The sequence below is a fragment of the Apodemus sylvaticus genome, chromosome 10 (assembly GCF_947179515.1).
Source record: "Apodemus sylvaticus chromosome 10, mApoSyl1.1, whole genome shotgun sequence".
In the NCBI taxonomy this organism is placed as follows: domain Eukaryota; kingdom Metazoa; phylum Chordata; class Mammalia; order Rodentia; family Muridae; genus Apodemus; species Apodemus sylvaticus.
In genome coordinates, this window is record NC_067481.1 from 55,457,647 (window position 1) to 55,485,119 (window position 27,473).

At 46.9% G+C, this 27,473-nt stretch overlaps 1 protein-coding gene, 1 non-coding gene and 1 pseudogene across 6 annotated transcripts; all 3 read right to left on the minus strand.

Annotated features, from left to right (window-relative positions):
* Positions 1–15: 15 nt before the first annotated feature.
* On the minus strand, positions 16–89 carry Trnai-aau (transfer RNA isoleucine (anticodon AAU)). Its single transcript has one exon. It is a non-coding gene; the product is annotated as a tRNA-Ile (tRNA).
* Positions 90–646: 557 nt separating this feature from the next.
* On the minus strand, positions 647–22,849 carry Ctc1 (CST telomere replication complex component 1). Of its 5 annotated transcripts, none has more exons than XM_052195572.1 (23): positions 22,741–22,849; positions 17,811–17,974; positions 14,679–14,916; positions 14,374–14,585; positions 12,788–12,932; positions 10,806–11,084; positions 10,580–10,708; positions 9,701–9,933; positions 9,396–9,573; positions 9,117–9,317; positions 7,437–7,563; positions 6,609–6,723; positions 6,171–6,486; positions 5,994–6,083; positions 5,383–5,573; positions 3,796–3,884; positions 3,526–3,700; positions 3,034–3,111; positions 2,096–2,240; positions 1,939–2,003; positions 1,439–1,604; positions 1,219–1,345; positions 647–1,086 (listed from the first exon to the last, which is right to left on the minus strand). In XM_052195572.1, exons 1-23 carry the CDS (start codon positions 22,771–22,773, stop codon positions 944–946), a joined length of 3,639 nt encoding a protein of 1,212 aa, XP_052051532.1. In that variant the 5' UTR covers positions 22,774–22,849; the 3' UTR covers positions 647–943. The 5 variants fall into 5 exon arrangements, with proteins under 5 accessions (XP_052051532.1, XP_052051531.1, XP_052051536.1 ...); XM_052195571.1 differs by having other exon boundaries at positions 5,383–5,576; XM_052195574.1 differs by lacking the exons at positions 647–1,086; positions 1,219–1,345; positions 1,439–1,604 and adding an exon at positions 1,613–1,848 and having other exon boundaries at positions 5,383–5,576.
* Positions 17,972–18,098, minus strand: LOC127695761 (uncharacterized; annotated as a pseudogene).
* Positions 22,850–27,473: the final 4,624 nt, after the last annotated feature.

Genomic DNA, 27,473 nt, shown 5'->3' on the forward strand with positions numbered 1-27,473 from the left:
TTAAAAGCTAAAGCTTGGCCCGTACGGGGATCGAACCCGCGACCTTGGCGTTATTAGCACCACGCTCTAACCAACTGAGCTAACCGGCCAACTGCAAGAGCAGTGTGGAAAAGACATTCCCAAGTCTGTTCTGGAACAATCTCAGCATTTACAACATACAAAGAAATGATTGGTATGAAGATAATATAGCTTAAGTGACTTCCCTTACCGTCGCCTTGGTAGCAACTCAAAGAACCAGGGGACTCTGTTGCCCGTTGCCCAAGGTTTTACCTAGGTCTGGCTCTGGGGGAACCCAAAGAACATTTATTCCAGCCCCCTCTACCCTCCCACCCCCTCCCCCTTTGGCTCTTCAGCTCTCCTATGTCTGTCTGCCCTGTATTTCCAAACATTTGACACATACCCCACTCCTGCCAAATGTTGCTGAGACCACCTTATAACCATGCTTTCCACACCCTGTCCCCACTCCCTGTTTGATACTCCTAGTGAGGTCTGACTTTCGTTCCTGTCATTCGTTGGAACCACAGTTCAGTAAACCACCTTCTGTATGTACACTGGTATTAAACTGGCAATGTAAATCTCGGAGAATGACAGGCCAGCCACTAGGAAGTGAATCTAGATATGGTACCTCAGAGATAAACACAGGTCAGAGAGTCCTCAGAGAGGTTTATTGTAGCCCAAAGGGCCTACCATAACACAGTCAGGGGCAAGGTTCTGTTCTGCTTTCTACCACGAGGTAGAACCCAAGCACTCAGGGAGGGCCACCTCTGAGTGTAGGTGTTCTAACCCAACTGGAGAAAACCCCGTTCTCATGCTGTGATGTGCCGCTGTCAAAGTGTCTCCAAGGCATGCTGACACAGAATAACTAGAAATCACAGCGGGGCAGGAGTTCCTCACTCCAGCTTCGGGGGTCCTGGGTGCTCTGAGGCCACCTTAGGCAGTGTCGTCAAGACGAAGAAGCAGCAGCGGCGTCTGGAGGCTTGTGGAGCTCGGGCTCCTGGAGAGAGAGGCAGACCAGCCGGAGCCTGGGATTCACTCTGGTCAGCAGTGGGAGCTCTCCACACTGGAACTGCTGCAGCCGGGACGGTTCTGAGACAGGAAGAGCAAACAGCCTGTGTGTTTGGGTCTTAGCACCTAGCCGCCATTTTCCTTCCCAGCCTAGAAAGGCCTTGTCCTGCCCCCAGTCACATTCCTTTTTAGGACCCGTCCACCTGTCCATACCTCGTGGGGTAATATCAGTGGGTCTCCTTTCAAGTGCAAAAGAAAGCTCAACGGGTCGGAGGACAAGGGGGCTGGCACAAAGTGTCCGGAGCAGCAGGGTCAAGGGGTCATGGGTTCTGCTTGCAGACTACAAAGGGAAACTCAGGATTAATGAGAACCCAAGTTTCTAACCACGTGCTGAACCCCCAAGAACTCGACCATCTATCAGAGAACCTCTCACCTCTGTCTGGGACCCTGGCCCTGTAAGTTGCAAGGCCACTCTCCCCGGGCCCCTTGCATGCTCTAGGATGGAGGACCACTCACTGGGACTCAGCCCGAGTGCTGTTGCCACATGATGATTCCTACAGATCACCGTGGCTTCTGCGGTGCTGTCTTCCACCAGGAGCCTAGGGAAGGGAAGCAAAACACCCGAGCAAACGCCCACGGACAGCGCCCAGACCCAGCGGGCCTCCCACGCTGCACTTCCACTGTGGAGTTCACTTTATCCTCATTAAAAAAGGAGGTAGGAGGATGAGATGTGGTCTTGCTAAGTAGCCCAGCTGGCCCAGTATCAAACTCACGTCAATTCTCCTGACTCAACACCACCCTCTCTACTCAATGCTTGGATTACAGGCGTGCCATCATGCTCCACTTACTCAAAAAAGTAAAAACAAAAATCACGCTACTGTAGACATGGGAACCCGTATAACCAGGAAGTAGGCAGGACAGTTAGTTACCTACCTGATGTTGGCCTGGCTTACAGCCCTCTGAGATGGACAGCTGGGGTCCTGTCGACTACACTTCCCCTGGGACAAACACAACACAGTTGGAGGATCCTCTTCCTCCAGTAGAGCACTCTGGCACTGCACCCACGGTTCAGCCTGTCCCCGCACAGTACCTGGGGGCAGATGCTGGTGCAATGAGCACACACCCACAGGATCTGAAGGCTCAGGACACACACAATATGGCAAGAGGCAGTGGCCTGGAAGGGAGGCCGGTCATCTTGGACAAGTTGAGCCAGATGGATGTGGGGCAGGGGAGCGCTGAGGAGAAAACCATGAGTGAAGCAGCAGACGGGCAGGGGCCTGGCAACCCAGGAACCCAGCACAGGCGCTAGGCCACCACCGAAACTGCAAGGTTACCCAGGCATGAAAGTTTTAATCCCAGCACTGAGGAGGTAAACTCAGATCTATATGAGTTCAAGGCCAGCCTGGTCTACATACTGAGTTCCAGGCCAGTCAAGGCTATATAGTAAAAGTATGTCGCCAGGCAGTGGTGGCCCACGCCTGTGATCCTAGCACTCTGGGAGGCAGAGGCAGGTAGATTTCTGAGTTCGAGGCCAGCCTGGTCTACAGAGTGAGTTCCAGCTATACAGAGAAACCCTGTCTCGAAAAAACCAAAAAAATAAAAAAATAAAAAATAAAAATGAAGGCTAGTTGGAAAAACTAGTGGAGCAATCTCCAAGCCTAAGAGTCGTGAACAAAGGTGACTCTAACTGGCCTTAACACACGATGGGGACACGGACAGCGGGGAGTTCTACACACCCCTGCAAGCCCACAGCCCTTGCCGCACTCTGGTTCCTCATTTCCAACAGCCACCAGTTAGTTCTCAGGCTTGAACACCAAGACATTTGTCAGGTGATATGGACAGAGAAAAGCCTCCGACAGCTTAGAGCCTCAAGTTTTTCCAGGTCCTGGGTATTTTTTTTCCATTTGGAGTATATGAAAAACCCTTCTGACTTAACTACATCTGTGGCAAACGTTCCAGAGCCAGGCGCGTGAGTAAAATGTCAGGGTGAAGTTGGGAAAATGCAGACATCAGAGCCTCCACACCCACCTGGCTTTGGTCTCTGTGGGGAAACTCAGGACCTGCACAGAGGTGGATGACCGGAAGCAACAGTAGACAATGTTGGACCTGGGAGAGAAGAGCAGTGGGGATGAGGACAGAGTAGTCAGGCCGGGGAAGGAGGTAAGGCTGGGGTCACGTCTTCCAGGCAGGGCTGACTCTTCTACCGCAGGGGCGCACCCACAGATCTATTAAAGCAGAGAGAATGGCAGACAGCAGACAGCAGACCGACAACCACAGTCACAGCACTCCCAGCATCTGGAGACAGAGGCAGTGGCAGAAGGAAGGCTCTAGGTCTGAGGCTAGCCTGAACTACATGGGAATTTGCCAAACAGCCAGGACTACATAGTGAGACCCTGTCCTAAAACAAACAAAATAGTAAAGCAAAGAGAACATGTCCTTGTGGGACAGTTGGGTGGGGGTGAGTATTCAAGAGGGCATCAGTAAGCAAAGAAGGCGTGGCCATACGACATCCGTCTTCACCTGGATATCCTTTTCTCCAGCTGGCTAAAGAGCACGCGGGCCCCGGGAAGAAGTCCTATCTGGGGAAGCAACTGTGGATCTTCGATATATATGTCCAGGTGAGGGGGATAGTCACAGTCATCCATTTCTAGAGCTACTGTTAGCTTCACACCTGTTTTAATAGCCTCAGCATTCCCTATGGACAGAGGGAAGGGTGGCCAGTGATCAGCCAAGACTACACGGTCCCGTCCCTCCAGTTCATACCTTCTTCCCCAGTGGATAGCACATTACCAGGTTTTATCCGTCGAAGGGCCAGAGGTGGGTCACACAGGATCCGAGACAAAATCTCAGCAGAGAAAGACACCAAGGAATTTGGGGAGCTGAAAGAGAGAGAAATCCATGAGGAAACAACTGAGAGATCAGCTGGCGAGGCAGAAGAGGAGCCATCCCCCGCCAGTCCATCATTTACAGACTCATGCTTCCCCAAGAAGCAGGTTCCTAGGAAACACTCATTTTAATTGTGTTCTTCTTCCTTCTTCTTTTTCCAATCCTTTGAGACAGCTGTCTGTAACCCCAGTTCCAGAGGATCTGGTACCCTCTTCTGGCTTCTGAGGGTCTTGGTGCACAGACAGACAGGAAAAACACCCATACAAATAAAAGTTAAAGAAAAAGGGAATGCAGACTGGGGGCTAGGTGGTGGTACATGTCTGTAATCCTAGCATACCCAGCCTAGGGGAGCACTGCCATCAGTTGTAAGATAGTTCTTGTCTAAAAGAGGGTACCTAATCCTCTCGCACTGGGGCTACAGACAGGTGTGAGCTGCTGGGTGGCCCTATGAAAGGACAGCCAGTTCTTTTTTTTTTTTTTTTTTTAAGATTTATTTATTTTATGTATATGAGTACACTGTGGCTGGTGAGTCATTGAGTGGTTGCTGGGAACTGAACTTAGGACCTCTGCTTGCTACAGACCAAAGATTTATTTATTATTATATGTAAGCACACTGTAGCTGTCTTCAGACACCCCAGAAGAGGGCATCAGATCTCATTACGAGATGGTTGTGAGCCACCATGTGGTTGCTGGGATTTGAACTCAGGACCTTTGGAAGCAGTCAGACTGAGCCATCTCACCAGACCCGACAACCAGTTCTTACTTACAGAGTCTATGGTCACTTTTCCCCTCCTTTTCTGTGACAGCAACTGGACATTTGGCCCTGGATGGCCTGAATTCCTTATGTAGATTAGGCTAGCCTCAAACTCACAAAGATCTACCTTCTAAATGCTTGGATTAAACATGGCTTATATTCTGTTTTAGGAACAAAAACCAGTGTCATAAAAATTACACACAATTCAGTAGATTTTTTCACACAGGAAACAGCTTTTCATCTGTTCTCACTTACAAACCCTTCTATGAAACAAACACTATGTTCTGTATTCACCTACCAACTACAGCCACACTGAACTCAGGTCCTCTCTACTCTGCCATCTTCTTCCTTGCATCTTCTTACGTTTCTGTTTCCTTTCATTGCTAAAGCTTTTCCTAACTGTGAGAGCATTTGCTCAGCTGCGCTGAACAACAAACACTTAGCAGCATTAGGAGGCAGAGGCAGGAAACAAAGGTCACCTTAGGCTACACAGGAACTTCAAGACCAGCCAAAAGACAAGATATTGTCTCAAGGACAACAACAAAAATATGGTGGGGAGGGAGAAGGGTAGGAGACACTGCTTGTGACTATTCCGACAGTGACAAGAAAGACTGAAAGACACACACACTGACATCACACTGAACAACTGTGTAGAGCACAGAGCACACTGCTCACCCAGCCCACCAGCACACAGCAGAGCGCAGCCAGAAGGACTGGTGGTTAAGGACAACACTTACTTGTCACTGAGCAGGTGGGCCAGGGAGGACTCAGGCAGTGCTCTAGGGACCTCCAGTACATCAGGTACGTCCTGAGAGCTCCCAAGTTCCAGGGTCCACTCCTCTTGGACAGTGAGGCAAGACACACAGTCAGCCAGTTCCAGGGGCCGGTGAGACGTGCCAGATGAACACTCTGTCTCGAACACTGGTGTCTGCTGGGAGACATGAAGACAATTGCCTCTGCATGTGCCTAGGCCAGAAGGACGTTCCCTAAGTCCTCCAGTGCCGACTTCTTCCTAGAGCCTGGTAAAGAAAGGGAGCCCAACAGACAGATGATTCAGTCCCCCTAAATTCTGCCTTTTCCAGGAGACCCAGAGGACCCAGGACTTTCATGCCTGCTCCAGACACCAACCCAACTAGCTTTCTTTTTTTGTTTGTTTGTTTGTTTGTTTTTCCGAGACAGGGTTCTCTGTATTGCCCAGGCTGTCCTGGAATTCACTCTGTAGACCAGGCAGGCTGGCCTCAAACTCAGAAATCCACCTTCCTCTGCTTCCCAAGTGCTGGGATTAAAGGCGTGCACCACCAATGCCCAGCCCAACTAGCTCTCTGATGTGCAAGAGGAAAGCACTCACTGAGGGGCCAGGAGCCACAAGGCGGTAGACTTGGTTTGGGTACAAGAATGGAAACCATCGAACTGAAGCGCCAAGAAAGATGAGGAAGACCTGTTAGGAAGGACAGCACAGCACTGAACTCCAGTGTGGACCACGGGTCTGGATGGCCAGGCCCTGGAGCCTGGAGTCCCAGCTTACCTTCTGATCCTTGTTCTCAATGGCCAGAGACTCAGGGGGGCTCCATCCAGAACCCTCCTTCCTCTGTGTGCCACAAAGCCAAGTTCCTGACACATGGAAACTCAGGGTAGGCTTTGCAGGCTGTGAACTGTCTCCCGGAAGGAGACAAAAATTACGTTTCATGAGGGCCTCCTTGTGGGACAGTAAGAACAGCCGGCTCTGTCCCAAGTGGGGTCCCTCTGGGCAGGAAGAGGCTGTCTGAGATGGATCTGAACCAAAGGTGGGTCTGGGCACAGGCAGGATCAGGGCATCAGGCAGGTAGAACTGGATATAGACTCTGTTGGAAGAGGTAGATCTTTAGTGATAAAGGACTTGGGTGGTTCAGATCCCGAATCCCCAACACCGGCTTCTTCCTTTCCCTCAGAGCCAGGAGGGTAAGTGCAACTCCAGAGAGCTGACCTGGTCTGCTTCTTCTGGATGAAGCTTGCCATGCCCATCTCCTCCCAGGAAGGGAAGTTGCTCATGACTTCTCGCTCTACTACCAGCTGGAATTTCTCAACTCGCACCAGGCAGCCTAAATGAAGAGAGTTTTCTATCTTAGCAGGAAAAGAACTGCTAAGTGCTAAACGGAGGGAAGCAGGGCATGGGCAGACCTGTGTCATCCCAGGCCACAGCTCTCTTCTGAATGAATGAAGGTCCACACCTGCTCATCTCAGCACCTAGGCAACACTCCAAGCAGAAAACACTCCATATGCACACACAAGCCTGCCCCTGGCTCCGGAGGCTTCCTTGTTCTTTCCCCAAATCTGTAACTTGCCTTTTTTCTGAGTCTAACAAATTTTCCTCTCTAGGGTTTCCCTTGTTGTTTTGGGTCTTGTTTTTGGTTTTGATTGTTTTTAAGACAGGGTCTCTCTATTATATAGCTTTGGATGTCCAGGAACTTGCTATGTAATCAGGCTGACTTTGAACTCAGAGCTCCACCCTCTGCTGGGATTAAAGGAATAGGCCTACCATCCCAGGCTCCTTTTTATGAATCTCAACACATCAAATAGACCAGTATTCTTCCAAATTATGAATGCAGGAAACAGGAAGGTAAATATTTCAGAGCTATGTGGTGCAGGAGAGATGGCCTCTGGGAACTGTAGCTCTGGACCCCCTCCCTTGTCAGCACCAAACCCTCACGCTCCCCATGGACCAGGCCAACATCACTGAGAGAGCCCAGCAGCCGCTCCCTGCACTGAACCCTGCCTCCCACCACCGCCATCTTCCCATCTCTTGATTTCGCACCTATAAGCTTCGGGTCAATGAGGGACTGTGAACTCTCAGTCAAGGGAATACAAGGCAGTGAACCTCTCAGATCCCGAAGCTCCAGTAAACCTCTATGAGATGAAGCCACCAGGACCCCCAGTAAAACCTGCAGGAAATAAAGGTCAAGCTATTAAATATTTATTAAACAAACAGCAAGGGCTGGGTATAAGCCCAGAACTTAAAAGACAGACAGGACTGCTCTAAGTTTGAGGCTGTCTATATTATGAGTCCCAGGCCAGCCAGGGTTCACAGAGAGATCCTGTCTCTCTAAAAATAAAAATAACTCTACTGAACATCTACCATGTGTCATGTGCTGTTTTAAACACTATCAACAACAAGGGCAAGCACTCACACATGTAAAAAGAATAAGAGTTGACTCACACTCTTGAACATGGTAGTACATACCTACTTGCAGCTCCAGTAATTAGAAAGCTGAGGTGGCAGGACCTCTGGGAGTTCGAGGTCAGGCTGGGCTATACAGCAAGGCTGCCTCAGGTTTAAAAAAAGCAATAACGAAAACAAAGCAAAGCAAAACCCAACAGAATTCTATGTTCCAAGCTACAGTTTGGGGGTCTTGTTTTATTACATTTACTGGGGGGGGGGGGTGTCATTTCACTTTTGTGGAGGTCAAAGGACAACTTAAGGGAGTCAGCTCTCTTCTCTCACCAAGCAGTCTGGGAACAAGCTCAGGTCACCACTCTCATTGACTCTTTTTTTTCTCAATGGATGAGTTGCTCTGTGTGTACACCTGTATTCCAGACGAGGGCATCAGATCCCTTCATAGAGCATTGTGGGGGCTGGAGAGAGGGCTTAGTAGTTAAGAGCACTGACTGCTCTTCCAGGTCCTGAGTTCAATTCCCAGCAACCACATGGTAGCTCATAACCATCTGTAATAGGATCCAATGCCCTCTTCTGGTGTATCTGAAGACACAGTGTACTCATACATAAATAAAATAACTCAAAGAAAGAGAGTTGTAAGCCACCATGTGGTATCTGGAAATTGAACTCAGGACCTCTGAATTGAACTTGGGACTCTCTGAAAGAGCAGCCAGTGCTCTTAACCTCTGAGCCATCTCTCCAGGTCCACACGCAACATCCTCTTTGGTTCTGTTCTGTTTAGAAGTTTGTTTGTTTCAGAGGCAGTGTCTCACCGTGCACCTCTAGCTATCCTGAAACAGGGTGTTTTAGTTGTTGCTCCTATTGTTTTAGACTGGGTCTATGTAGCCCTAACTCAGAGATCCATTCACCTCTTCCTCCAAAGTATCAGGATTAAGGCATATGTCACCACACCTGACCCAAGCTACAATTTCCTTCATTCTTCCTAGTTGCTATAAAAAGGACAAACTGGTGAACAATTTGGGCAAGAACAGATACAGCAGTCTAATTAGAAAGCCTGTTAGCCAGGTGGTGGCGGCACATGCCTTTAATTCCAGCACTCGGGAAGCAGAGGCAGGCAGGTCTCTGTGAGTTCAAGGCCAGTCTGGTTCACAGAGTGAATTCCAGATCAGGGCTACACAAACCATCTCTAACACAAGCACGCACATACAGCATAGTTGAATGACAAAAACAAAAAACAACAACAAAAATACATGATCTGAACAAGTAGTAGTGATGAAACCAGTAACAAGTAGTCCCCTGAACCTTCTAAGATCCCCGTACCTGGGCTGGCTGGAACACACAGGATGGCAGACAGAGCCAGGACCAGGCTAGGCGGCGATTCAGTTGGCAGCTGGTCAGGTGAGTAGCTTCTGGGAGAGGCAGCAGGGCCTTTGGGTCAAAGGTAGCCCAAGCCCTGTGGTGCCCTTCCTCTGCCAGGGCAAGTATTGTAGGGAAAGAGTAGGGAGTCTGCAGCGGAGTGTACTGTGGGGGAGAGAACTAATCACACTGTGTCCCTGTGGCCTGGTGTCCTCAGGCCAATCTTCCCCCGTGTCCTCATACTTTCTGAAGGGGGCAGGTATGTGGCTCTTCCAGGATCTCACTGTGTGCGTGCCGAATGGGGTTGCCAGGTGGGATGAGAACATCCCAGGAGGGAGCCAGGAGCTGCAGTCCCAAGCTGGGCTTCCCAGGAGAGGAGTGCTTCAGGAACTGGTGACATCTCAGCACATGGGGACACAGCCTTGGCCAGGAGGAAAAACACAGTCATTTCCCCAGGAACTGTCTCTTCCAGGATCCTGCTTCCCCTACAGAGAAAGTAACACCCTCCCCCATCTCCACCCCAGTCCCTCCATCTCAGTCCTCCTCACTTGCAGACCAGCTCCTCCAGGGATTTGGTCGCCCATAAGTATAAGGGCAGTCCTAACTGACACTTCCACACGAGCTGCTCATACAAGGAGGCACCATAAACTTTATAGGACGGCAAAGTCTCAGGCTTAAGACAAGAAAAGCCTTGAAGCCGCACGGTGCCGTGGAGACACAGAGCCAGCACAGGCTTGGTGGTTCCTCCGCCCACTGCCTGGAGGAGATGAACATCTCGGAGCTGCAAGAAAACAGAAGGGCAGGGGAAACAGAGTGTAGAACACCCTGTAAACCCCAGCAGTGGAGAGGCAGAGGCAGGAGGACTCGAAGATAAAGGGCCATCTTTGGCTACACAGTGGCTTGAAGCCAGTTTGAGCTACTGAGACCTAAAACAAAATACCCATGCTTGTAACTGCACCGCTCCAGATCAGAGGGAGGGGGGTGAGGTTTAGGCCAGCTTCGTTTACATAGCAAGTTTCAGATAAGGCAAGGCTTCATAATGAGATCCTGTCTTAAAACAAAGAAGACAAAAAACTACCTAAGGGCTGGAGAGATGGCTCAGCAGTTAAAAGTATTACTCTTGCATAGGACCCAAGTTTGGTTCCTAGTCCCCCACCATTGGTGGCTCACAACTACTAAACTCTGGAAAAACCGTGTCTCAAACAAAACAAGACAAAACAAAACAAAATTAAACAAAACACTAAAACAAGGGCAGAGGTGAGACCCCTGCAGAGATGGCTACTGTTTCTCTACCCTAGGTTCCAAGAGAAATTCATGTCCCCCAATGTTGCCTATCTCATTTTCTATCAAAACTCCTTCTCTCCGAGGTCCCCGTCGTCTCCATGCACTGAGCACCTTCTCATCTCCAGGTCTGCTATCTGACAAACCTCCAGACAGACGCCCGGTCGGATCACCCGCCTGAGGCCATGGATCTTCTGGTATGCGAGGCAGAGGATCAGCTGCCCATCCAGAATGTAGAGGCCGGCAGACTCATGCAACACTTCAGTGACTGTTCCCTGCACAGGAGACAGAGTCCACTGGCCACTATTCCTCCTCCTCTGGAGGCTCACACTGCAGGCGTCACAGCTTCTAGGATCAGTACCTTCCACTCACCAAATAATGTAAGACTTTGGAACCCCGGACCAGCCCTTCTTGCCCTCTGCTGTCTTTGGAGCTGGTGGGCAGGGGCTGTGGCTTAAGGTCAGCTTGCGAGAATGCTATGTCCAGCTCCAGTTCTTGCACATAACCTGGTCTCAGTGGCATCAGAGTTGACGATGGAATGGTTGTCCAAATACAGGAATGGTGATCCCGGACTTTGGTTACTTGCAATTCTGTCAGCACATAGGCCCTACCAGGCCGGAGGACTCGGTGCCACACCATCTGAGCAGGGATCTAGCTTAGGCAGAAGGAGGTAACATTATACAGGAGACCCCTGCCCCCACCTATAATGCTGCCTGTCTGCCAAAGGCCCTTCCCACCACCATTTGACTGCAAAGGCCTCATGACTTTCATCTTATTCTTCATCTCCTGTTTGGTTGGTTGGTTTTGGTTATTGTTTTGTTTTGTTCTGTTTCAGACAAGGTTTCATATAGTCCAGGCTGGCTTTAAACTCACTATGTAAAGGCAGGCGGATTTCTGAGTTCAAGGCCAGCCTGGTCTACAGAGTGCGTTCCAGGACAGCCAGGGCTACACAGAGAAACCATGTCTTGAAAAACCACAAAAAAACAAAACAAAACAAAACAAAACAAAAAACCTCACTATGTAGCCAAGAATAGTACTGAATTCTTAGTATTATAAGCCACTGAACTTTAAAGAACTCTCTACATTAAGCAGGGTTTTTTCTTTCTTTTTTTTCCCGAGACAGGGTTTCTCTGTGTAGTCCAGGCTGTCCTGGAACTCACTCTATAGACCAGGCTGGCCTCGAACTCAGAAATCCACCTGCCTCTGCCTCCCAAGTGCTGGGATTAAAGGTGTGCGACACCACTGCCCAGCAGGATCTCTCTACATTAACAGGAAATGCCACATATTTCATAAAGATAGAAACCATCCAGAAGTTTCCTTCAAAATGGCAAATATTCCATCAAGAAAATCATGTTCAAGCGGTGTAGTGGTGGCTATCCTGGAACTCTTTCTGTAGATCAGGCTGGCCTCCACCTACCTGCCTCTGCCTCTGAGCCTCTAAGCCTTTCTGCCTCTGCCTCCTGAGTGCTGGGATTAAAGGTGTGTGCTACTACCTCCCGGAACCCCTGTGTCTCTCTTCGTGAATGCACTTATTTAAATTTTGTGTAGATGGATGTCTCCATGCGAGCACATGTATGTAGCACTTACATGCAGTGCTCAAGCTGGATCCTTTGGAACTGCAATCATAAACACGTGTGAGGTGTCATGTGGGTTCTGGGAACCAAACTTAAGGTCTCTGGAAAAGAAAAGCTACCACCCTCTCCTCTTCCCTCCCTCTCCTTCTCCCTCCCTCCCTCCCTCCCTCTCTTTCTCTATGTAGCATTGGCTGGCCTGGAACTTGCTATGTACATCAGGTTATCCTCAACTCACAGTGACCTGCCTGCCTCTCTGCCTCCCAAGTGTAAGGATTAAAAGCACGAGCCACGCCCCCAGCACCCATCTCTGTAGCCTGTGTGCAGATGCACAGGTGGGCAGATGCCCGATGCCCATTCACGTGGATGTCAGACACAATCCCAGGCTCATTTCTCAGGAAGTCTTCTACCTTTTGAGGCAGGCTCCCTCTGGCCTACAGGCTCCAGAGCTCTGCTGTCTTCCATTTCACTATCACAAGGTTATAGGCCATGCTACTGTGCCTGGCTTTTTCCATGAGGATCAAAACCCGGCTCTCACGTGCGCAGGGAAGGGCTTTACTAAGCCATCTCCTCAGCTTTCTCTTTTCTCCCATCATCCTCTCTGCCTGCTTTTAGACTGTTTCCTTCCTCCACAGTTTCTACTTCCATATTTTATATATTAATCCAGATACTATACATAAGAAACTTGAAGTCTGCCCTTCTGTGTTCGGTTTCTCTCTCCCTGTGTTCTCGTGTGGAACACCCTCTCTACGCCCATATGCCCAGCCTTACCCTGGACCTCACCTGTACAATGACGGACACCTGGCTGCCGGCTTGGGCTAATTCACCAAGGGTCATGATGAAATACCTTTTGTTCTGAGTTATCAGCAAGGCACTCAGATGGACCAGTTTTCCAGCGAGATTTAGCTCCTTTATTTTGCATTTCTTTCTAATGAAAGAAGAAAAAAGACATTTTGATTTCTTTCTTTTTCCACAAGTCTTCCCTTCCATCATAAAGAACAATCTTGTAGCAATGAAAAATATCCATAATTCCAAGCTATTATCTAAAAACGGTCCAACCCTTCTTGCCCTCACACAGGGTATATAATGTATGTCCTTGGCAGTCAAAGGCAGCTGCGATGGGAATGATGCTTTCTGCCAAGGACGAGGACTGGATTTGACCCTGGGAACCATCCCGCAATTGCTCTATGACCTCTGTGTGTCTGTGTGCTACGATGGGATGTTCATAAACACACACACACACACATACACACCCCTCTTGGAGACCAGGGAGAGAGTGCTTGTCTGACATCTAATACAAGCCCTATTGCCAGAACCACCTTTTAAAAAGCCAGTGTGGTGGCATAATCCCTGTGGTGGGAGATGAGACATGTGGGACTATATGACTAGTCAGGCCAACGAGGGGTCTATTTCCCTTACTGTCCCAGGAATGACATTTAAGGTTGATCAACACACACATGTATGTACACACACATATTCAAAAAGAATTTGGTGGGTTTTTTTCATTAAAAAAAAAGTATCCCCATGAAGAAGTATAGAGAGGGTCCTGATCCTGGAAAGGATTGATCTAGCGTTGGAGGGGAATATAAGGACAGAGAAAAAGGACAGAGGTGATTGGAGAATGGGTGGAGAGAAGAAGGTTTATGGGACATATGGGAAGGGGGGATCTGGGAAAGGGGAAATCATTTGGAATGTAAACAAAGAATATAGAAAATAAAAATATTTTTTTAAAAAAGTATCAAAATAGGCATTGTGGCGTATGTCTTTAAGCCTAGAGCTTGGGAGACAGAAGCAGGTGTTCGAGGCCAGCCTGTTGTACAGAGTGAGTTCTAGGACAGCCAGGGCTACACAGAGAAACCATGTCCTGAAAAAAAAATCTTATTTTATAAGATTTTATGTGGATGAATGCTTCCCCTGGATGTACGGCTGTGCACCACATGTGTGCCTGGTGCACAGGGAAGCTAAAAGGGGGTGAAATCCCCTAGAACTGGGAATACAGATGGTTGTAAACCACCAGGAAGGTGCCAGGAATCAAACACAGGTCCTCTGGAAGAGCAGACAGTGCTCTTAACCATTGACCCATCTCTCCAACTTATTTTTCCCATCTTCTGAGAAAGAGTCTCCCACTGTAGCAGGGACTAACCTGGAACACACTGTAGGGCTTCCTGCTTCAGTGCCCTGAATGTTGGGATTACAGAGGTGAGCCACAACCAGCTCCAAGTCTTCCTCATAACTTTCTTGATACTCAAACCCCATGTTCCCTTGTTCCATCTACTATCTCTATTACTACCAAACTGTCTTCCTCCATGGAAGACCATCATCCTCCAAATCTCTCAGTGTTCTTTTCTTTCCTAAGAGTGGAAAATTACCTGTATCTGAGCAGGTAGGACGCCTTTCCTGGGTATAGGACAGGGATAGGCATGAGGGGGCCAGGACTGACAGCCAAAGGAAATACTGGCACAGGTGTGCCCCACAGCTCCAAGTGCCCTTCCCCCAAGGAATTCCTCTTGGTAGAAGGAAGGTAACTCCAACTGGGAAACAAGAAGAGATGGCCCAACCAAGAAAGGTCTAGATCTATAAGCTAGAAAAGAGCAAAGGCACAGGTTAGCCAGGACCTTAGCAACTGACCTACCGCTCCTGCTCACCCCAGAGGCGTGGTCCCCGGTCTACTCACCTCACAGTCCAAGGTCCCAGTGTTATCCCTCACGTACAGGCATCCACTCCTACACTCCTGTTCCGAATCTCCCAAGAGGTCTACTAGTGTCCCTAAAAGTATCAGTTGCTCCCGGGGCAGGACTCTGCCCCCTGGGCCAGCTCCTCGGGTCCAAGCCTGGTAAGCATTACCGCTCCAGGACAGGTGGCTGCAGCACGGGAGACGCTGGTGAGTCTTCAGACTCTGAACTGAGACAAAGCTGAAAAGGGAAGAAAGCAGTTCTGTGAGTCAGTTACATCTGAGAAGACTCTCAACCTTGACAGAGCACCGAGCACCTGAGAGGGGCTGAAGGAGACTGAGCGATGTCTGCCTAGGAAACTAAGGATGGGGCCTGGATCTAAAGGTCGGGAAACAAGAAGAAAGTCTGTCATGAATTCTCTACAACGAGAGACCAAGAGACACAACGGAGACTGCAAGAGCAGTGTGAGGAAACAAATGTGCACAGAGAACACTAAAGGCTGCACAATCGGCTGAAGCAGTGCTCAGCAGGTAAGAGCACTGCCTGCAGCTGGGCGGTGGCGGTGGTGCACACCCGGAATCCCCAGCACTTGGGAGGCAGACGGACCATGAGTTCAGGTTAGCCTGCTCTACAGAGTGTGTTCCAGGACAGCCAGAGCTACACAGAGAAACCCAAACCGTTCCTCAAAAAACAAAACAAACAAAAGAGCACTGTTTGTTCTTCCAGAAGACCAAGGTTTGACTCCCAGCATCCACATAGTGGCACACAACTGTCTGTAACAACAACCTGAAGGAATCTGGTGCCCTCTTTTGGCCTCCAACATCTCTAGGTGTACAAGTAGTACACAGACATGCATGCAGGCAAAATACTCACATACATAAAATAAATTTAATTCAATAATTTTTTTAAAAAATTAGAAGCATGCAGTTATATGAATAAATTGGTAATATTTCACTGAGAACAATATGCATATAGAAACTGAGACTCAGGGAAGTCTCATGGCGCAACGGTAGTGCATCTGACTCCAGATAAGAAGGTTGCGTGTTCAAATCACGTCGGGGTCATCTGTATTGTTTTGCCGGGCAGTGGTGGCGTACACCTGTAATCCCAGCACTCTGGGAGGCAGAGGCAAGCGGATTTCTGAGTTCGAGGTCAGCCTGGTCTACAGAGTGAGCTCCAGGACAGCAGGGCTACACAGAGAAACCCTGTCTTGAAAAAACCAAATTCTCCTGAATTTTTAATCTTAGCCATTCTGACTGGTGTAAGATGAAATCTCAGGGTTGTTTTGATTTGCATTTCCCTAATGACTAATGAAGTTGAGCATTTTTTAAGATGCTTCTCCGCCATCCGAAGTTCTTCAGGTGAGAATTCTTTGTTTAACTCTGTACCCCATTTTTTAATAGGGTTGTTTGGTTTTCTGGAGTCTAACTTCTTGAGTTCTTTATATATATTGGATATTAGCCCTCTGTCTGATGTAGGATTGGTGAAGATCTTTTCCCAATTTGTTGGTTGCCGATTTGTCCTCTTGATGGTGTCCTTTGCCTTATAGAAACTTTGCAATTTTATGAGGTCCCATTTGTCAATTCTTGATCTTAGAGCATACGCTATTGGTGTTCTGTTCAGAAACTTTCTCCCTGTACCGATGTCCTCAATGGTTTTCCCCAGTTTCTTTTCTATTAGCTTCAGAGTGTCTGGCTTTATGTGGAGGTCCTTGATCCATTTGGATTTGAGCTTAGTGGCTAAGATTAAAAATTCAGGAGACAGGGCTGGAGAGATGGCTCAGCGGTTAAAAGCACTGGCTGCCCTTCCAGAGGTCCTGAGTTCAATTCCCAGCAACCACATGGTGGCTCACAGCCATCTGTAATGGGATCTGATGCCCTGTGCTGGACCGCAGGTGTACATGCAGACACTCATGCATTAAATTAAAAAAAAAAAAAAAAAACTTAAAAAAAAATTCAGGAGACAGCAGGTGTTGGAGAAGGTGTGGAGAAAGAGGAACACTCCTCCACTGCTGTTGGGGTTGCAAATTGATACAACCACTCTGGAAATCAGTCTGGCGGTTCCTCCGAAAAAAAAAACTGGGCACCTCACTTCCAGAAGATCCTGCTATACCACTCCTGGGTATATACCCAGAGGATTCCCCACCATGTAATAAGGATACATGCTCTACTATGTTCATAGCAGCCCTATTTATAATTGCCAGATGCTGGAAAGAACCCAGGTATCCCTCAACAGAAGAGTGGATGCAAAAAATGTGGTATATCTACACAATGGAGTACTATTCAGCCATTAGAAACAATGAATTCATGAAATTCTTAGGCAAATGAATGGAGCTAGAGAACATCATACTAAGTGAGGTAACCCAGACTCAAAAGGTGAATCATGGTATGCACTCACTAATAAGTGGATATTAACCTAGAAAACTGGAATACCCAAAACATAATCCACACATCAAATGAGGTACAAGAAGAAAGGAGGAGTGGCTCCTGGTTCTGGAAAGACTCAGTGAAGCAGTATTCGGCAAAACCAGAACGGGGAAATGGGAAGGGGTGGGTGGGAGGACAGGGGAAGAAAAAGGGGCTTATGGGACTTTCGGGGAGTGGGGGGCTAGAAAAGGGGAAATCATTTGAAATGTAAATAAAAAAATATATCAAAAAAAAAAAAAAAGAAAAAAAAAGAAAGAAAAAACCAAATTCAACCGTCCCCCCGCCCCCAAAAAAGGAAACTGAGATTGAAGGGACCAGCATTTCTCTTCAGGTTGGTGATTACTTTTGAAGTGACAGAGGAGGATCACCAGAACAGTTATTAGGAGACCTCACTAATTCTTTTTCTTCACATCTTATAAAGAAGAACAAAGCAGATATGACAAAGCACTAGGAGTCTTGAGGCAGGCAGCAAGGACAAGGCTATATAGAGTATTGTCCGCACACGTCACGTCAGCTAAACCACCATCTTTCTCTCTCCTCTCCTTCTCTATGAACATGACTTAAGCCAAGTTTGGAGAACTTTATGAAAAAAGCTGAACAAAGAATAGGAAAGTTCTGCAGGAGAGGCTGTGGTGAGTCCACCTTCTTCCCTCATCCTTCCCTCCCAGCCCTAAAGTCAACCACCCACCAAGCCCCACCTCATCCTACCTGTAGCTCAGGGGTAGTGTTAAATCCTGGTTCTCCCCCTGAGACAGCCACGTCTCATTCACACAATCAATTACTGACCGAGTCAACTGATTATTTGGCTTCTTGTCAGCTGGACAAAGGGTCTCTTGGATGAAGGTCTGGGCAGCCTCAAGCCAGGCTTGCTCCTGAGGAAAATGAAAACTAGTTAAAACATCTTCACAATATCCTGACCACCAAAGGATTTTCTATTAGCAATAACTGTGCCTTGGATAAACTTCATTGGCTACAATACTGTCACTGTGCAAAGCTGGAGGGTTTTCAGAGGATAAAAGAATATACAATAAATTTATGGTGGCACACGCCTGTAATCCCAGCACTTGGGAGGCAGAGGCAAGCGGATTTCTGAGTTTGAGGCCAGCCTGGTCTACAGAATGAGTTCTCCAACAGCCAGGACTACACAGAGAAACCCTGTCTCAAAAAACCAAAAAAATAAAAATTAAATAAAAATAAATCAATCAATACAGACAATCAAAGGATGAATGTTTCGAACCCAAACGAGTTTTAAAAGTTAGTGCAAGACTGAAGGCAGAACTCCATGGAGACGAGGGCTTGCCACACTGAGTCCAGCCATAATTAAACAGGTGGACACTTAGCTTAATCTTGCCTCCTCTGACAAACCTGTACTGAGTTTTAAAATGTTCACTTGAAATTCAGACTCCTGGGGCTGGAGAGATGGCTCAGCGGTTAAGAACACTAACTGCTCTTCCAGGGGCATCTAATGCTCTTTTCTGGTGTCTTCAGACACACCAACAGTGAACGCACAAATAAAAAAAAAAAATCTTAAAAAAAAAAAAAAGGCCATAATATGTGATTCAACGTTGTCTGGAGGATCTTGAGTGTGGTGCCAGCAAGAGACACAAAAGGAAACAATAACAACAACAAAGGTAGCAGGGGACAACAAAAACCACAGTACTAGGAGAGATTGCATGCAGTGGTGAAGGGCACTTCCTCTTACAGAGGACCCAGGTTCAAGTCCCAGTACCATATAAGTGGCAGATCACAAACATCTGTAACTCCAGTTCTAGAATATCCTATGTACTTTTTGACCTTTACAAGCTCCAGGCACACACATGGTGCACATATATATGCAGACAAAACACACAGATAAAATAAATAAAAGGCGGGTGCACATATGATTTCAGAGACTGTGACAGCATGTCAAGCCAGACAAAACTCCAATAGGGAGAAGGGGAAGTGGGGCAAAGTCCCACATGAAACCCAGAAACTAACTGCAAGCAAGGTGTGTTGGGAAAATCAGTTTCCTCCAGAGGAGCGAAGATGTATCACACAGCCTCTAAGGCATGACCTGTGCTCCGAATTGGTTGCCCAACACAATACACTCTGTGCTTCTGGTTTTTCCATTTTGTCTTTGTTTTGTTTTGTTTTTTTACTTTTGGCTTTTGGGTTTGAGTTTTGGTTTGGATTTGTGTCTTTATTTCTGGGAGAGAGAATATGAAGTTGAGCGGATGGGATGCAGGAGTTGGCGGAGGGGAAAGAATAAGATCACAATATATTGCATGAAAAGAATCAAGCCTCAAAAGAAAGGAAAAAAAGAAAAACAAAACCCCACATTACTGACCTTAATATGTGAGTATGTCTAATAGAACACAAGAAAGGACATAGGCAAAGGGTCAAAGGGTAATTTATGGATGTTTGGCCCGTGTGCCTCCGGGTGCTCATCCCAACTCCTGAAACTGGAGTTAAGGATGGGTGTGGACCATGAGGGTGCTGGGAACTGAGGCTGGGTCCTCTGAAAGAACAGCCAGTGCTCTTAACCCCCGAGCCATCTCACCAACAGCACTCGCACCATTTTTTGAGACAAGATCTTCCTACATAACCCTGGTTGGCCTATAACCCAATATACAGACTAAACTGCTCTTTAACTCAAAGATCAAAGACCCCCTCCTCTACTTCCTAAATGCCAGCAGGACTATAGGAATGCATATACCATCATGACTATATTAAGAATATAGCTGGGTGGTGGTGGCACACGCCTGTAATCCCAGAACTTGGGAGGCAGAGGCAGGCGGATTTCTGAGTTCGAGGCCAGCCTGGTCTACTACAAAAATTTTTAATCATTCCATTTTTGTAGTCAACTATATGCACCTGAGTCCCTATAAACTAAATATATACAAGATATAATCCCACTAGATTTGATCCCTGTTCTGTCTTTTCAGCTAGTTCTAACATCACGGCTCCATCTCTGGTCAATATCCCATGTTCAGCACATCCTTAGCACCTTGAAAAACCACTTTCAGCCGGGCAGTGGTGGCACACACCCTTAATCCCAGCACTTGGGAGGCAGAGGCAATTGGATTTCTAGAGTTTTTGAGGCCAGCCTGGTCTACAAAGTGAGTTCCAGGAGGACAGCCAGGGCTACACAGAAAAACCCTGTCTCGAAAAACCAAAAAGAAAAAAAGAAAAAGAAAAGAAAAAAAAAGGAAAAACCACTTCCAATGTTCTAAATCATTTTAGCATTCTTGTGGACAGTCCTACTAAACCTAGGATAAACACTCTCTTTGCATTCAAAGTTTTGTCAGTGGACAATCTACTATCCAGACATAATCAAAGGCTAGAAGTACACTGCTCTCTTATGCCCTGTCCATTACTTGACAGCCTTTGTTTCTCAAAGTAGAAACACCACCTCAAAGTGAAATCTAACTTGGTTTGATTTAAGGGGGGGTGTGCAGATGTCACTCATCTTTAACCCCATTACTTGGGAGGCAGAAGTAGATCTCTGTGAGTTCAAGGCTGGCCTGATCTACACCGTGAGTTGCAGAAAGCAAAGGCTTTGTAGAAAAACCCTGTTCCTCTCCTGATAATCCTCCCCACCTCCACACACACACACACACACACACACACACACACACACACAAAGTCAAGAGGAAGAGTTTCTTAGAGAAATTCCAGACTGATCTTAGGTTCCTAGATCAGAAGCAATGATGACACAGGACTTGACAGAGGACTTGGATCTCCAAAGGCAGGACTTTAATGGTGATGAGAAAGTAGTCCTAACTCATGCAGATCCAATTGAAAGGTAAGAACAGACCTTTAAAGAAACTCACTTAAGAACAAAATAACAACAACAACAACAGGTCAGTGAAATAGCTTAGTGGGTACAGATACTTGCAGCAAAAACCTGATTCCAAGTTTTATCTCTGAAACCCACATAAAGATGAAAGAGAAAATACTCCACACATGTCTTCTGAACTCTACATGTTAGCTGTAGCACATATCCCCACACATACATATCATAGAGACACACACACAATACTAGGACACGTGCTTTAGTGGCAGAGCATTTAACCAGCATGCATGAAGTTCTGAATTTAATCTCCGGTGGCTGGGTGGGGCTCGGGGAGGAAGGATCTCTATCCCAGCACTAGATGCTTGAGCAAGAATATCAAATTCAAGGCCATTGTGGGCTACCTAGTGCATTTTGAGGGAAGCCTCAGTTACAAAGGGAAGACTTTGACTTTTGCTGTTGTTTGTTCAAGGGGCAAACTAAGGCCATTTGCTGAATTGAATGAAACAGGTCTGTATTTTGAATAAACCCCAAGATTCATTTTGTATAATGGAAACCTAACACTATACACTTTACCCTCAAATACTTGACTTGCCTACCTTTGTTGTGTTTTTAAGACAGGGTTTCACTATGGAGTCCTGCTGCCCTGTAACTTCCTATGGACACGAGGCCTGCCTGCCTGTATCTTCTAACTGTTGAGATAAGGCTTGGACACCCACACCTGGCTGAATTGCCTACCTTAAACAAACGACCTTTAATGACTGTTGTTCAAGGATCTCTACTTAGCTGAGTTCTCTCTCCTGAGATCTGGTCCCATCACTCTGCCTGGACAAGTAGCACATATGCCTTTACAAGCACTCCAGCACTAAAGCTATGTTCACCGAGCAGACAGCTAGCTTGAATCCTTGACTACTCCTTAACTAGCTCCTTGTCTTTTACAATATCCACCCCTTTAGATTCCAATGTCTTACTCTTTTTTGGTTTGTATGTTTGTTTGAGACAGAGTTTTTCTACATAGCCCTGGCTGTCATGAACACACTATATAGACTGGCCTCGAACTCACAAGAGATCTGTCTGCTTCTGCCTCTGAGTGCTGGGATTAAAGGTGTAAAAACCACCATGCTTGGCCTTTTTGTTTCTTTACCTCTGGTACCCCAACATTGCTGCCGTGGATGAGGCTACCATAGTCTCTGCTTTCAATCCTAGTCTTTCAGCTCAACCGTCCACAGTACACTTCAGTAAAGTAAAACCCAAATCTCATCCGACCACTCCTTTGTCCAAAAATAGCCACCAAGTGCGAGACAGGCGTAGTGACTTGTAGAGGCTAGCCTAGTGAATTACATAGCAAGCACCAGGTTTATGTGATGTTAATGTGACGCTGTCATAAAAAGACCACTAACAACTACCAAGAAGTTGTTGCTTAGCAAGTCAAGACAGTTCACTATTCCTTCTGGCCCCTCCACTTCCACCCAATGGAATTTAGTTTTTCATACGATATTTGCTCTAATTCTTGCTTATCAACATGCTCTGCTGCCTAGTACCGTTTTCTGATGCTTTCCCGCCTAGCTAACCGTGGTAAGCACCCAAGGACTGGGGCGGTTTTTCCTTTCCCAAACCAGCCAAGTCAGAGGGCCCCTGTAGCCACGACAACCAGCAGAGCTAATCTCCCACAGAGCGCAGCCTTCGACAGTGGGCGGAGACGTATTCCAGGCTGGATCGGCCCTGAAACAAAGGGCCGGAAAAGCCGCCGCTCCCCAGGCCCAGACCATGGACAATGGGTGGAAGGAGTACAGGGAGAAAAGAAATCCAGGACAAGAAGGGAAAACAAAACAAAAAACCCACGAGAATCACACAAACAGCACTCACGGAGGTAGGTGGTTGTGCTCGGCAAGCAGCCATGATGAGCCAAACCCCTACCCTGAAGAACGCGCGTACTCCGGACGCAAGTGCTCACGGGAGGGAGCCTGTGACGTCAGGGAGCAGCACTGGCTCCTCCTCCAGCATCCACACAGCTGGGTGGCTCCACCGCGGGCTACCCCACCACGGACCTTTTGCCTTGAACTTGCCGTAAAAAGCACACTGGCCTCAAATTTACAGCGACCCATCCACATCTGTCTCCTAAGAGCGGGAATTACAGATGTGCGTCACCAGATCTGGCCTGTTTCCCTTCTATAGTGATGGCCTGCCAGAACTACGAAGTGATAGCAAAAAAGAGACAGTCACGGGACACCATTCACATACGCGATATGGGCTGTGGGCTTAAGTCACTGCTGCAATTAGCTCTTTCTCTTACCTGTCGGCTCCAATTCAAGAATCAATTTCTATTTGTTTTTTATTGTAATGTCTAGAACTAGTTATTTCTAAAGAACTTGGTGGACATATGTGGCTCAATTAATGAAAGATTTGCTTTTTCTAATTCAACCAGCCAGGCAGTCAATAGCTTAGTACTGGTGAAGTAAACAGAATTCATCCATGTACCAGGCAGTGTTTTAGGATCTGGGTATATTCATTGAAGAAAACAAAATTCCCCATCTTGTTCTAAGACAAGGAGATTGACAGGGGGAAACAGGCAAAATATATAGAATGGAAAGAGAAGAAAGAAAGAAAGAAAGAAAGAAAGAAAGAAAGAAAGAAAGAAAGAAAGAAAGAAAGAAAGAAAGAAAGAAAGGGGACTGGAGAGATTGCTCAGTGGTCAAGAGCATTGACTGCTCTTCCAAAGGTCCTGAGTTCAAACCCCAGCAACCACATGGTGGCTCACAACCATCTGTAATGAGATCTGATGCCCCTTCTGGTGTGTCTGAAGACAGTTACAGTGTACTTGGATATAATAAATCTTTAAAAAAAAAAAAAAGAAAGAAAGAAAGAAAAGAAAAAGAAAGCAAAGCCAGGAGGTTGACATTGCAGTTCCAGGGGACCCAGTGCCATCTTTTGGATAACTACACGTATGGTACATATATATCCATGCAAGCAAAACACTCAAGAGAGGAGGCATTCAGGGGCAGGAGAATCTTGGTGAGTTTAAAGTAGCCTGGGTTACATTAAAAAAACAACAGAGTATCAAACCTACAAATTACTGTATCCCTTCAGTCAGCTTCGCTTTTGATGCAAACAATTCCTTAGTTCATGAACTGTGTTATTTCATGAAAGAGAAGTTGGAGCAAAAGCCCCAACCCAAGTGGCCATGTCTCAAAAGACTTTGTAGCACAAAAGAGTCTCTGTTGTTTAAGGGGTTTTGTTACTTTTTTTTAAAACTTGTTTAATTATGATTACTTACTTATTGTGTGTAAGTACACAGTAGCTGTCTTCAGACACTCCAGAAGAGGGAGTCACATCTTGTTACAGATAATTGTGAGCTACCATGTGGTTGCTGAGATTTAAACTCAGGATCTTTGGAAGAGCAGCCAGTGCTCTAAACCACTGAGCCATCTCTCCAGCCCCTTCTTACTTTCTTTTAAGATATTCTTCAAGCAGGCCTATTGGTCCTGACATTCAAGTTGGAGAGAGGAAAGACTCAGGTGCTTCATAAGGAAGGAAAAAAGGAAACAATAAATACAAATCCATTATTGACTTAAAAACAAAATGGAGCTACCTGGTTAATGATTAGCATTGCCTTCAATAATGAGCTTTTCAGGGGTTTTGTTTGTTTGTTTTGTCGTTTTTGGTTTCTGTTGTTCTTGTTTTGAGGCAGGTGTAATGTCCTATAGCACCTCATTGGATCTTGAATTAACTATTTGGCTAAGGGTGACCTGAAACTCCTGACCCTCCATCTTCTCTGAGGAGATTATAGGCTTGGATCACCAAGAGAGATTCATATATATATATATAAATATATATATATATATATATATATATATATATATATATATTTTTTTTTTTTTTTTTTTTTTGGTTTTTTGGATTTGGTTTTTTTCGAGACAGGGTTTCTCTGTGTAGCCCTGGCTGTCCTGGAACTCACTCTGTAAACCAGGCTGGCCTCGAACTCAGAAATCCACCTGCCTCTGCCTCCCAGAGTGCTGGGATTACAGGCGTGCGCCACCACCGACCGGCTCATATGTTCTTTATAAAAGAAATGTTAGGAGCCAGAGTGGTATGTGCCTGTAGTTCAGCCGCCTGAAAGGATTAGTTCCAGGACAGCTTGAGTGATACAGCGAAAGAATCTACGTAAGAATGAGCCGGGTACGCCGCCGCCGCCCCCACAATCAGCACTTAGCAGGTAGAGATAGGAAGACCAGGGATTCGAGGTCAGCCTGGGTTACAAGATACCCTGTACACACAAAAACAGACCACACACACAAAAAAAGTGGACCGTAAACTAAATGTTTCATCCCAACTATGTCCCATATTACGTCAGAGATGCCTATTTTTTCTCTTTTCTCCAAAACAGGAAATTCCCCCCAGTATTAAAGCCTCTCTTACAACCGCACCAGCCTCCTTTATTAAAACACCCCTCAAAATTAGTCACTGCTTTTGCTTTCAGCATTTCTGTCACTGGTATAACTACTTATGACTGTTAGGGTCTGGGAACTGCTGCACAAACCACTCAGACCCCAATCTCAGTTAAATCGAGCGGGTTTGTTGAACGCACACAACAAGACTGATGGACCAAACTCGATAGCTGTAAGGGGAGGTCCCTTTCTTCACCGTTTCTCGGCAGTGGGAGGAGCTGATACATAAATCTGGTTCCCTAGTTGGTTCTTGATTTGGTCAATAAAGGCAGAAGCCAATTGCTGGGCGAAGTGTAAAGGTGGGACTTCCGGGTCCCAGGAGGAGGAGCAAGGGGAAGAGAAAGGGGGGAGCTTCTGGCCAGGCTTTGGAACAAGAAGGATACCAACAACCACGTAAGGTCATGTAGAGGCGATAACTGGCGGCCTCTGCCACCGGCGGGTGGCAGATATAGGCTAGCAGATAAGGTTAAGTAAGGCAGGAGATTCTTTGCCCACCAATTGTGTTATCTGGTCAGTTCTAAGATAATAAAACAATGTTTTTCTTCCTTGGAGCAAAGCTGGGCGGAGAAAGAGGCAGTACTTGGCAGCTTGGTGAAGCTAAACTGGGAAAGGCGCTAAATCTGGAGTGGCATTGGCAGCAGCCAGTCTCGGAGCTAAGCCGGGAGCGGGGGCAGTGCTCTTGGGAGGGCGATAGCGTGCTTTATCAAATTACACGCAACACAGCTTATATGCGCAAAAAAGCACATTGAGCTCATAAGCAGATGCAGGGAGGGCTGCACGGTGGCCAGCCTTTTTCCGAGTGTTTTTTTTTAGCCATTTATAGCCCACAGTTCAGGATGACCTCTATTTTGATGGATCCTGAGTGAAGGCTACAGTAGGGGAATTTCTAATAATTATAATAAGCCTCAGGGCTGGAGAGATGGCTCAGTGGTTAAGAGCACTGAAGGCTACAGTTGCTGAAATAATAATAATAATGGTAATAATAATAATTAGCAGCTTTGGGGCTGGAGAGATGGCTCAGCGGTTAAGAGCACAAACTGCTCTTTCAGAGGACCTGAGTTCAATTCCCAGCACCTACAGGGTAACTCACAACCATCTGTAAAGGGATCCGATGCCCTCTTCTAGTGCATCTGAAGACAGCTACAGTGTATTCATATGCGTAAAATAAATAAATGCTTTATATGATCAACTTGTACTTGCTTTGAGCCAAACTATTTTTGTATGTCTCTAGTCAAGCTGCTTTTCTGTCAGCAATATGGGCTGGCTGGCTGGCATGAAACCAAGAACACAGAGCTAAGCTAGCAGATTCGTCAATGACATGTGCCCTAGAGCCTGGGACTCATCTTTGAGGATTGGTAGATAGAAACGATGGGTTTTCTCCCACTATCCCGTTGGTATGGTTTAAGTTTTGAGTTACTTTTATGTTGGTGGAACAGGTCAGAAGCAGCATGATAAGGTTAAGGCAGGAGATTCTTTGCCCACTTATTGTGTTATCTGGCCAGTTCTAAGATAATAAAGAAGTCAATGTTTTTCTTCCTTGGAGCAAAGCTGGGCGGAGAAAGGGGGAAGCCAAGGCAGTATTTGGCAGCTTGGGGAAGCTAAACTGGGAGGGGCTGGGGGAGTGATCACAGCTCTGACCAAAGTGCCAAGCTGCTGTCTAAAGCAGCGTGAGGAGTTCCTTTACTCTTTAAGGACCTCCACGCAGATAAAACTGATCTTTTATCCCAATCTCAGCGTGAGCCAATAATGAACCAGAGCTGACTATTGTGTTTGTTTCCTTATGTTTTGTAAGATTTCATTTTGGTACTGGAAAAATGCCTGAACAGTTAAGAGCCTAGCAGGCACCTCTGACAGAGGACCCAGGTCAGTTCTCAGCACCCAGCTCAGTGGCTCATAAGTAACTCCAGCTCTAGAATCTGTTCTCTGAGAGCCGAGAGCGCCTGCATCCCGGGGCAGTGCACAGACTCAACTACCCGGCCAACTACCGTGGTTAGTGCGTGGTCCTGGCCAAGCCTTCTCAACCACCCGGCCAGCGACACCCAAGGGTTGTTAACAGCTTTCACTGTCACTCTCACTAGCTCTAAGTCTTAGAGTCCACAAACGTCTTGCAACATGTTTACAATTTTTTATTTTGCCCTTATTGCTCCTTTTCCA